Source organism: Nicotiana tomentosiformis, chromosome 1, assembly GCF_000390325.3.
Source record: "Nicotiana tomentosiformis chromosome 1, ASM39032v3, whole genome shotgun sequence".
Classification (NCBI taxonomy): domain Eukaryota; kingdom Viridiplantae; phylum Streptophyta; class Magnoliopsida; order Solanales; family Solanaceae; genus Nicotiana; species Nicotiana tomentosiformis.
In genome coordinates, this window is record NC_090812.1 from 123466604 (window position 1) to 123478671 (window position 12068).

Sequence of the window (12068 nt, forward strand, 5' to 3'; positions counted from 1 at the left end):
GTCATCGATCCTGGTTCTCGGTCCTGGCCCTCGATTATGACCCTCGACCCTGGTCTCGATTATGCCTTCGATCGTGACCCTCGACCTTGAGCTCGATCATGCTTTCGATCGTGACCCTCGACCCTGGGCTCGATCATGCCTTCGATCGTGACCCTCGACCTTGAGCTCGATGACCCTCGACCCTGGGCTCGATCATGCCTTCGATCGTGACCCTCGACCTTGAGCTCGATCTGGGCTTCGATCGTGGCCATCGACCCTGAGCTCGATCTGGGCTCGATTCTGGGCAGATGCAATTTCCAACAGAAGGAAATTGCAATAGCTGTTCTAGTTAAATTTTTGATCCGTTAACCATCCGAAACTCACCCGAGGCCCTCGGGACCTCAACCAAATATACCAACAAGTCCTAAAATATCATACGAACTTAGTCGAATCCTCAAATCACCTAAAACAACGCTAAAATCATGAATTACACCCCAATTCAAGCCTAATAAACTTTGAAATTTCTAATTTCCACAAACAACTCCGGAACCTATCAAATCACGTCCGATTGACCTCAAATTTTGCGCACAAGTCCTGAATGACATAACAGAGGTATTCCAATTTTTATAATCAGATTCCGACCCCGATATCAAAAAGTCAATCCCCCGGTCAAACTTCTAAAAAATAAAATTTTCGGCATTTCAAGCTTAATTCCTCTACGGACTTCCAAATAATATTCCGGACACGCTCCTAAACCCTAAATCACCATACGGATCTATTGGAATCATCAAAATTAAATTTCAAGGTCGGTTACATATAGGTCCATATCCGATCCACTTTTCTATCTTAAAAGTTTCAATTATGAGACTAAGTATCTCATTTCACCCTGAGTTCCTTCCGGACTCGAACTAACTAACCCGATATAACATAATATAGCTGAATAACACAAAAAGAAGTAGGAACGGGGAAAACAGGGTTATAACTCTCGAAACGACCGGCCGGGTCGTTACAGTCACTTCTTTGGTTATAAAATTCAATGCTAACTAGAAACAGGGGTATCAACACAACATATGCCTCTGCCACTTTTTGAATAGCTTTTTTGTGCTTTCGACTATGTAGAGAGTCATTTACATAAAAATATTTCTTATGGAACGATACACACCCCAATATCCAATGCCACTTTTCTGCCAAATTAATTGGAAAGAGGACATGATCAACCTGGTGCCATGGAGTGTTGCAATGCATCCTAAATCATTTCATGTACTCCATGAGATCATTTGATCTATCAATCAAATGATCTTGTTTCCCACCATTTACAAATTCTATATAAACCCTTTGAATGATATTATTAAAAAGAGTATCTGTACTTGTGACTTTGATTGGCATATTAATTTCATATTTTGCCTTCTTCCTAAGATAGTAAAATATAATATTCAAGTCCTGCAAAAAAAAAAAAGAGGAAGAAAACATGACTAACATTAACAATATGCATGAACTAATACAAAAACAAAAATAAAAAGTCGTACACATACCGAATTAGACAGTGGTCTGCCAGAATAGTTTGATGTGTGAAAACAAGGGTCCAGCTTTCGATCACGAAGTAAATACACTTCCCTATTTCGTATAAAAGAAGATATGGATAAGAAATACATCAACAAATATTAAGAAAATATGAAAAGAAAAATACATGAAAACGAATATGCACTCTCCCAATTGCATGTCTACTTCAACAAAGTTTGAGAATGTAGTCATAAGCCTATAATCAACAGCCACTTAAATGTCATTTATAAATAAAAATCTTCCTTTGATAACCTTCGAAGATCCCCCAACTGCATGAACACCAGATTGCTAGTCATTCCTATACGGCGACTGTTTTACAGCTGCAGGGTGCCTTCTCCGTGTGAAACCTGCAGGAGTTGTTTCAACATCTGTTTGTGTCTGGACAACAGTTCTTGATACCGACTGATCAAGTTTAGACTTATTTACATCACGAGTTGTCAGTTCATTTTCAGATTGATTTACATTACGTCTCCCTCCTTGTGTAATGGAAGCAATTAGATCATTTTGAGTATCAGTATATTCAAACAGAATCTAAGTCAAGATCACCCTCGTGTCGACAGGTAGCTTAAATTATAAAATTCTAGTGAATCAACAAATATACAAAGTTAAGAAATTTTTAAAAAAAGAATGAAAAGTTATATATATAAGACGTTACCAGAAGGCAAATTCACATTACTGTCACCTACATCCGCTTGACCAACACCATCAACCCGAGATTCTGAACATATAAAAGCATTATCAACATCACTATTTAAATTAAAAAACTATCAAAAATCTCTCATTTACATACCAACTTCAGAATTAGTAACATCAAAAATCATACCCTGTGGAGCAGTATTTTGTAGTAAAGGAGGAACTTTAGACTTAATATAACAACATCTGGTAGTGTATGTGCAGCGATTCCTAATGGCAACGGAGCAGGTCCAGACTTTTTAACATCATGAGATGGCTGCTTATATTTTGCATGTTGTGTAGTGGCGGTGATTTGATCAATTGCAGATGCAGACATTTCAAAGTCAGAATCCAAGCTAAGATCATGCTTATTTACAAAGGGGCTGAAAAGGGTTAAAAAGATTAGTGAACGCACAAATACATAAAGTTAAATAAATAAAAAAAGAATAAAAAAATTGCATACACAACATTTTACCAGAACGCAAATCATCAGTAATTACGCCATGCCTTGCTGTGACGTTCTTCACATTAACACCACTGGAACCACCCTCTCGACCAACACCACCAAAACCAGACACTAAACATATAAAAGTATAATCAAGAGTACTATTTTCAAAAAATAATAGCAAAAAAAAATAATAAACAACCAAATCTGTGATTTACATACTAGAAGGCGCTTTGGGCGTACTATCTCCAATAACTACAAGACCATTCCCACTGTCGCCCCTTTCAAAACTGGTCATAATCATTGTGCATCTCACCAAAGTAAGGATAATTATCCTGTTGCTTATGCTGAAAATAAGGAAAATAATAATTTTATTATTATGTATATTACAAGAATACTATGTGCACTAAAAGTAAAGAATGGAATAGTATCCTATAACCACATATTGCATCTTTGAACAATATACTATAGCATTATATTATATAAAAGAACAATACCGTTGAATTTCCCTCTGGTTTCATTGATTGCCTACCAATAGTTGCAAGCACCTCCTCAAACTTGGTCTCTACAAAAAGCTTCAAACCTTGTAACTCCTTCATTTTCTCAGCATTGGTAGGTTTGTAATCACCTCCAGTACTTTGATGCATACTTTGTGTCTTTGGCAATTGAGTGCCAAAAACCTGAAAGCTATCAGGCTGACTGTCAGTGCAATAAACTTCGATTTCAAAGTTTAGACCACCCACATCAAATAGTTGCTTCTCAGCATCAGTTGGGGTGATGTTCTTTAGCTGCAATTATTAATGACACTAGTTAGAAATAGAAATGATAACAAAACATGGAAAGACAAAAGATCCCTATAACCATATGATACCAACATGGTATACATGTATACCAACATAGTATATCATTGCTCCGGAATATTGCTACCACTACCTGTGACTAAACTAATGTATCAAAACATTAAAAGATGCAACAAAAGTATGAGAAAATTAAAAGTATAAGTAGCAATAAAATTATAAGTAGAAGAAAATATCCCTATTACCATATGATGCCAACATGGTATACATGTATACCAATATAGTATATCATTACTCTGGGATATTGCTACAACTACCTGTGACTAAAACACTGTACCAAAACATTAAAAATTCAATAAAGTATGAGAAAATTAAAAGTATAAGTAGCAATAAAAGTATAAGTAGCAGAAAAGATCCATATTACCATATGATATCAATATGGTATACATGTATACCAACAGAGTATATCATTACTCTGGGATATTACTACAACTAACTATGACTAAACTATTGTACCAAAATATTAAAAGATGCAATAAAAGTATGAGAAAATTACTTGCTCGCGTTGCAAGCTAAACATTCGCAAAGCAACTCGCTCATTATGTATTTGACCTTTGACTACCCAATTCAGAATTCGTGGAAATTTGTTTCCTATATGATCAGTAAAGTGACCATCCAAACTTGGGCAGCATTCGTACAACCAAATCTATAAAGCCAACGGGAAGCCACCGAGTCTGTAAAAAGAAGGCTTATCTTGAAACTTGTTGGAATACGAGTCGATTGTAACGTTATAAATATCGATACCCCAGAGATAATTATTAAAATCACTGCACTCAACCAATTCAATATAAGACCATAAAATAACCTTTGGTTTGAGCAGAGAAAGTAAGAAGTTGTTCACAAAATAAAGAACTGCTATCTTCAGCGCATCATCATTTGTCTCCTATTTCTTCTTTGTAAAACAGTCTACTAGTTGGGTCAATGTCACAGAAGCAGTCCCAAAATATTTTAAAATCAGCCTATTCTCTTGTATGCTCTCTATACTTGTATTACCCTTACATTTCAGTCCAGTAACGAGTGCAAATTCACCCAAACCAAAGCGCAACCTAGAATCACTCACTACAAACCGCATCTTATTTTTTACCTCATGATGTACTTCTCTAATAAGTAAATGGTGCACAACCCAAATCTGCACAATAACTGGTGGCAGATCCAAAACATATCCAAAGTATATTTTCTTAAACATCCGAAGTTGCTTCTTTTCAAAATTCTCTTTCAACAGACGAATGACATTGCAGTTGGTATCCCAATCTACCTTTGGTTTATAATCTATGTCCATAGGCACAAGAAAATCCCAACACTGCAAAACATGTTTATATAAATAATTTCAGAAATAGAATTCACTTAAAAATGCAACTAAAATAACAAAAAATGTTACAACTACCATATGATACTAATATGGCATATAACTATACTAACAGGGTATACAGTTCTACTGGCTAATTTTCAGCAACTATAAATGACTATACTACTATTACATAACAGACATGTATAAAAAGAAAAATCAAAAAGGTATGCAGTCATAAAGTATTTTCAAGATATTGTACGATACTACTATTATTAAAGAAAAAACAAATAGTGTATCAATTAAATGAAGCCAATACAGTCAAAAAATGATCCAAAAACATATAATACCAATATACCAATATAGTATATAGCTATACTAACAGGGTATATAGTTGTACGGGATTGTTCCAACAACTGCCTATAACTATAAAAACTATTACATAACACACATACTCTATGTCCATAGGCATAAGGAAATCTCAACAATGCAAAACACGATCATATAAATAATTTCAGAAATAGAATTCACTTAAAAATGCAGCTAAAACAATCAAAAAATGTTACAACTACCATACGATATCAATATGACATATAATTATACCAACAAGTTATACAGTTCTACTGGTTAATTCTCGCCAACTATATATGACTATTCTACTATTACATAACACACATGCATAAAGAGAAAAATAAAAAAATAGTGTACCACATATTAATATAATAAAGTATTTTAAGATATTGTACTATACTACTATTATTAAAGAAAAAATAGATAGCATACCAATTAAAGAAAGTTAATACAACCAAAAAGGATTGATACCAACAGGGTATATAGTTGTATGGGGTCGTTCCCGCAACTGAGGTTCCAACAAACATATGATACCAATATATTATATAGCTATACCAACAGGATATACAGTTGTACGGGGTCGTTCCCAGTTCCCACAACTGACTATAACTATAATATAATACAAAAGCATATCAGGAAATCAAAAAATAACAATGTACTATATGTTAAAAGCACAGATCGTAATTTTAAGAAAATTACCTTCTTGGGTGCCACACCAATATTTTTCTTCTTTACTTGAGAACCATCGCTACAATCAACATCGACTAGTTGAGTCTCTGTGTCAGGCACAGATTTACATCGGCTTCCCCTAACTCGGAATCCTCAACAACTTTAGCTTTTCCCTTATCATTCACCGCAACACCTGCTATGACTGATTCGGAATTTATTTCGGGTAATCACTGGTAGGGAGTTCCATCGACTGACGAAGCATCAATATTATTGCCTTTTCCACCCACTAATTTTATATTTTCAGTTGTGTTTTCAACACGACTACTGCTAGAGTTAGGACTAAACACAGACGGAGAATCGGAAAATAATGAAAAACAAGGATCGGACATGGCTGAGGCAACTGATTCAGCAACTACTTGGGTTGAAAAATGATGTTGTGCATGACGCCACCATCTACGCGCACAATGCTTTCGACCCATAGTGAAAAAAATAAACCACAAATATTGATTCACAAAAGTATAAAGAAAAATACAAAACTTCTATGATTTTGAAAACTCACTTTTACTAAAACGTACTTTCACATCCAAAAATTTCTCCCAGAAATTACTATTAGATAAAGAGACAAGACGAAATCTGAAGAAAAAATTCAAAAGTCGAATCACTAAATGTTGGGTGAAATAAGGTTTCTTATGGTTTGGCTATGTAGGTTTTGAAACTAACTATATCGCGTTAACGAAGACAAATTAACAGAGGCATTAAATGACGGTGGGTATAGAAATCCATTAATTGCATGGGTTGCTGGGTGAAATAGCTTGGGCCGGGTATGAAAATCCGCTAATGGGTGGGCCACGTAAATAATCTGGGCCGTATGGGTAGGAAAAGCAAATAGTTTGGGCATGGGTATTAAAGGGTAAATACTTTGGGATTAATAGGTATAAAGTGAGATTTTCTCTAAAAAAAAATAAGTTGGGATTCCCTAACTTGTTGCTTTTAGCTTGTTTGGGCTTAAAAACTATTTTTAAAGTTACCAAACACTCAAACCAGCTAAAAAGTACTTTAAAACTGATTTGACCATTTTTTAAGCGAATCCAAACACCCTCAAAATCAGTTGAATACTTGCAACTTTTGCACTGTTAGTAAATATAATTTAAAATCATTGCTCATTATACAATACACAAATGCATCTTTAGAAAACAGGGCATCTAGCTTTTCTCTCCCTAAAATCCGTGGCGAGCTCGCATTATGCAAACATGCTTTCTTGTTTCTCATAATTCTGTAAGGTAAATTCTTTTTGAACCCAACGGTCAAATAAAGTTGAAGGCAACCACTACACAGCTGGCTCACAATGTTAATTTTTAAAAGTTTCTTCTTTTTTTCTCCTCTTTTTTTGGTTGGAGGTATCCTTTTTCACCACCAACCCTAACCTTAACACTCAAATTGTTTCACTTTACAAATAGCACTCCCAATTCCTGCATTCTTGATTTGGAGGTTCTGATCTTACAAACATAAAATGTTTCTGGCAATACGCCTTCGATATTTGCTAAAGAAATGCTCTTTATATATCTACGGGAATGGATACATTTCCAGAACTTGTACAATGAACTATATAAATAGAAAATTAAAAACAAAAGAAAAAAAGATTACATGACAGTCTCAGACAAACTCCTAGATGGCCTTTATAGTAGTAGATTACATTGGTTTTGGCCAAAAACAAAAATCTAGGGTTCTGCCTGCTATAAGCTAATATCGTTATTAAGGGGGTGAACTGTCCTCGTCGGAGGAACTATGCTGCCTTATTGCAGTCAACCCGCCAATGGCTGGTTGTAGAGTTGGATTTACTGGAACTGGAAACTTGTGGGCAGAACTAACTATTGTATGTTCATTTATCATCCCAACTTCCTTGCAAACGCGATCAAGAACCATTAGGAAGTCTCTCACCACCATAAAGATTCTAAAAGGGTGAGCCTCTTCTCTGGCTGAATTTCCGTGGAAGTATTCAGTTATTTCTTTCACCAATGACATGGCGACACTTTCTAGGGCTTGGAGCCTTATGATCTCCTCCTCTGCCATTTTCATAAACCTTCTCATGGACTCGGAAAATTCTTCTATGCTGCTGTCCTTCAATCCAACTGCTTCAATTGATCGGACAACTTCAGCAATGTTTCCAATCCCTTTAGAAAGCTTTAAGACCTCACTATGAAGCACTTCTGAATCCATTGCAGCAGCCTTCTTAACATTTATAACCTCTGAACTAAGGTTTGAAACAACTTGGAGGCCAAGCTTCCGGCACTTAGCATCATCACTAATGGTCGACTGTTGATCTTGATTTCCACCAGAGAGACGAGCTCCTTCACTTCTTATGATCTCCTGTACCACAAAATGCAAGAGGGATGTTTTCCCATCAGCTCCCTTCACATCTGCAAGCTTTAGCAGTGTATCCAGTTTGAACGCATGTGCATCACCGCGATTTGTCCCAACATTCATGCGGTTACCAGTCTTCAGCACTGCTTCCAGAAGCTTTAAGAACATTCTATTACTTCTCAGCTCTTCACAAGAAGCCTGTCGAGTAGCAAAGCTTATAAGGATTACAATTTCCAAGAAGACTTCTCATAAAAACTTAAGAAAAGACTTCCCAGTCTGCTATTGGTTTGTGTGAGCTTATAATAAACATAGTATGAATACTTGACTTGGTTCAATTAGCATGCAATTCCATAGCTCAAGAGAGAAGTACATGATTAGTTTATCACAAGTTCCAACAGTCCAAGTTAAAATACATAATTATTCCCTAGTCCAACAATTAGATGTCCTATCATACTAATGCATAGGCACTTCCTTCCAAAATCACAGATGCTATTTTTGAGTCTCATTAATCATAGGTACCAGCATCTTTTCTTATTGGCTTGTTATACATCAATACTTTACAAAAACCTCTCTTCTGTCAAATCAAAACTCAGAATTGTTTGGTGATTTTTAGAGAACTCAATATACAACTAGAAGCAAAACATGACTTGAAATAATTACCTCTAGAGTTTCAAATGACTTTTTGAGGTAGTCAACCTCAGAATCAAAATTTGAAATGTACAGCATAGCATCTACCCTTTTGAATGCAAAAGGTATATCAAGCACTGCTTTGAGAAACTTCTCAGCTGGCCCAAGCTTAAATGGAGAATCATCTTTATACTCTTTCAGCTTGCGTTCTTCTTCTTTCGATGGAGCCATCTTCAATAAACTCTCAAGGAGCTCAGTCCCTAGGGCATCAACATTTCCTGAAAAAAGAATGTACTTCATTTCTAAATCCGAAAACATTATATATTCTAGATATGCTTGCACCCTAAAAGTAGAATTAGAAAAAGGATCATCTTATTGAAGGTAAAGAGCAACAATAAGCAGAAAACCCGAAATGTAGAGCTGTGGACATGGTTTGGGAACAGACACACCAATATGCTTTACCAGAACTAAATAAGGTGAGATGCTATATCCTAATTAGAATTAATACCCTGAAATCCAGGGAGCAAATGCCAAATTACCCTTTGAACACCTATAAACTAGTCACGTATATTGTGAATGTCTACACTATGTTCATTTATACTAGTAACATCAATGCAGGTAAATTGTTTAATACCAGAAGCACATATGAACTGAATGATAATTCAGCAGCAAGTAAAAGATCTTTTCTGTAGCACGAGAGCGATCAAGCAACAATAAACTGGCATTTCTATCATCCGAGTCATTTTTCAATTATAATTTATAAGTCCAAAAAAAAAACAGAGTAGAAGAATACCTTCTAAAAGTGCTTCGCATACTTCCTCAACAGTTACATTTAGTGCCCTAAGCTGAATTGAAATGTTCTGTGACTTCTTTGGGTCAAGTACCCTATTCTCTTGACTCTGCGAGGGAAGAACAGAGCGTCTAGTTGTTTCTTTTGGATTTGAAGTTGGAGTCTTCACAACAAACAAGGTTTCTATCATCTCTTCATCCAATCTGCAAATAATCAGCTATATTTAATTACCCAACAAAAAGATGAGGAGCATTTAAACATTAGTGCAACAACAAGAGTTTAGATTATCCTTACTTAAATGAACTTGATTTGAGTTGATCCCACACCGTTTCTCGATCAGAACTTGCTCTTACTTTATCCCAATGCAAAGTCTTTAACTTTGGTTTAGGAGTTTCCTCGTTTTCTATTTTCTGCTCATTCTTCTCAATGGGTTCCGAATTAGAAGGCAACTGATCCATTGGAGAAATCAATACTGGACTTTCAAGTGCTATAGGCCTTAAAGGAGTTACAAGAACTGGAGGCTTAGATGGTGGCTTTGAAGTTGGTGGTGTTGGAGTTTTTGGACTATCCCAATTTTTACATGGTGGTGGCGGAGGCGGAGGCGGTACACTAGCCGGAATACTAATCGAAAGAGGCGGTGAGGGCGGTGGTGGTGGGGCAACGAAAAATGGCTCAATCTGCTGTATCTGATTGGCGATTCTCGCCGGAGATTCAAGATTCTGATCCCAAACATTGAAACTTCGGGGCGAAGAGTCAATGCTTCTGCTTGAATATCTCTCCGGTGATGATGAACTGGGAGGAGATGGTGAATCAGATTCATTCCCCATGACCAATATCGGCACAAAATTTGCTCGCGGCGGAAGCGGAGGCGGAGGCGGAGGGGGTGGAGGAGAATATTGAGGTGGTGGAGCAGTATGAATAGCGACCAGTTCCGGTGACTTAGGCATTAAGCTTTTCGGACTAAAACTCACCGGCGGCGAAATGCTCAGCGATACAGACCGAACCGGTGAACCCGAACCGGAACTGGAAGACGAGTACGAAGAAGAAGATGAGCTGGACCTGGAACCACCACCAAAATTCTCCACCTCAACGGCGGCAAATGCCCTACGTGACGCCGATCCAGTTCCGATCGAACTTTCTCTGCCGTCCAAAGATCCTCTTGGAGAGTAAAACTCCTCATCTTCTTCAGTTCTACCCGATATTACATCTGCATTATTATTATTATTATTCCCATAATTTTGACTCAAATTCCGTCCAAGTAACGGCGGCAATGGATGGATCTCCGGCGAATCCATTTTTCTCGAAGCTGGGACACTAGTCACGTTGCCGCTACGACGACGTTGCGGAGGGTTGTGGGGCCCATCAATTCCACCATGTGAACTGACCATAGTACCCAAGTAGAGAAACTCCGAACTGGTCTGCGATGGTCTTTGTAGCTTAGGAATATGACTGCGGTTACCACCACTGCTGTTATTACCATTATTACTATTACCATTAGAATAATTGAAGTGAGTGCTGCTATTAGATCTCTGGGTTTTAGCATCACTAGTAGAAGCAGCTTGATTTCTTCGCTTGCGGCTGTGCAAGAATAGAGCGAGTGAGAGAACAAGGACAGCAGCGACAACGCAGATGATAGCGGTGGCGATGAGTTTGGAGGAAAGGGGTTTGGATTTGGCGGAATGGGGAAGGATAAGAGAAGATACATTAGCAGGGAAAGAAGCAAAAGCAGAAGGGGAAGGTGGGGGGGGAGGAGAAGGGAAAGAGGGGAAAAAGGGAGTATTATTGTTATTGTTATTGTTATTAGGAGTAGTAGAAGAGTCAAAAGGGTATTTGGGAGTAGTAGTACTAGTCGGTGATGGTGCAGAAGGAGTAGGGGGTGAAGAAGATGGCGGTTGTGAATCTACCGGAAAAAATGGTTGGTGGAGAATACGGCGGTTTTGGGCGGAGACAGTGGCTGAGAAGAGGAGGAGAAAGATGAAGAAGAAGGAGGATAACATGGCGGTGGTGGGTGTGGGGAAGAAAGGGAGAGGGGAGAAGAGAGAGAGAGAGAGAGAGAGAGGAGTAAATGTAGCTAATTAGCTAAGAGGAATTGGAAGCATTGTGAGGAGAGAAAGAAAGAGAAAAGTGGAGATCTGCATCAGTCAGCACAGCAGCATCTGCTGCATGGATTCGGAGTAGTAATTGAGAGTGTGAAAAGGTAGAAACGGAGAGAGAGAGAGTGTGTGTGTGTGTGTGTGTGAAAGAGAAAATGATGATTAAGGGAGTAATTAGAGAGAAATGAGTGGAGCAGTACGTGCGTGGCTGCATCCAGCTAATATTCTGCTACTCATTTTCCGCACTCAAACAACGCCTATTGTAAATAGTAAATACTGCTGCTTTCTTTTCAATTTGTCAGGAGAGTATGATGTCATTTAAGGTATTGATCTCATTACAAGATTATTTTATACAAGTAATATTAATAGTAAAGGATGT

The 12068-nt window shown here is 37.4% G+C and overlaps 1 protein-coding gene across 1 annotated transcript; it reads right to left on the minus strand.

The window, feature by feature from the left end:
• Positions 1-7354: 7354 nt before the first annotated feature.
• Positions 7355-11752, minus strand: LOC104085073 (formin-like protein 1). Its single transcript, XM_018766978.3, has 4 exons — positions 9891-11752; positions 9600-9799; positions 8840-9084; positions 7355-8377 (listed from the first exon to the last, which is right to left on the minus strand). Exons 1-4 carry the CDS (start codon positions 11591-11593, stop codon positions 7571-7573), a joined length of 2955 nt encoding a protein of 984 aa, XP_018622494.1. The 5' UTR covers positions 11594-11752; the 3' UTR covers positions 7355-7570.
• Between the last annotated feature and the right edge of the window lie 316 nt (positions 11753-12068).

Coding starts and splice junctions, on each gene's coding strand:
- LOC104085073 (XM_018766978.3), bottom strand. CDS start 11,593: ATGTTATCCTCCTTCTTCTTCATCTTTCTCCTCCTCTTCTCAGCCACT. Junction 9,085..9,599: donor ATGCGAAGCACTTTTAGAAG/GTATTCTTCTAC, acceptor TTCTTTTTTCAG/GAAATGTTGATGCCCTAGGG. Junction 8,378..8,839: donor AGTCATTTGAAACTCTAGAG/GTAATTATTTCA, acceptor GCTACTCGACAG/GCTTCTTGTGAAGAGCTGAG.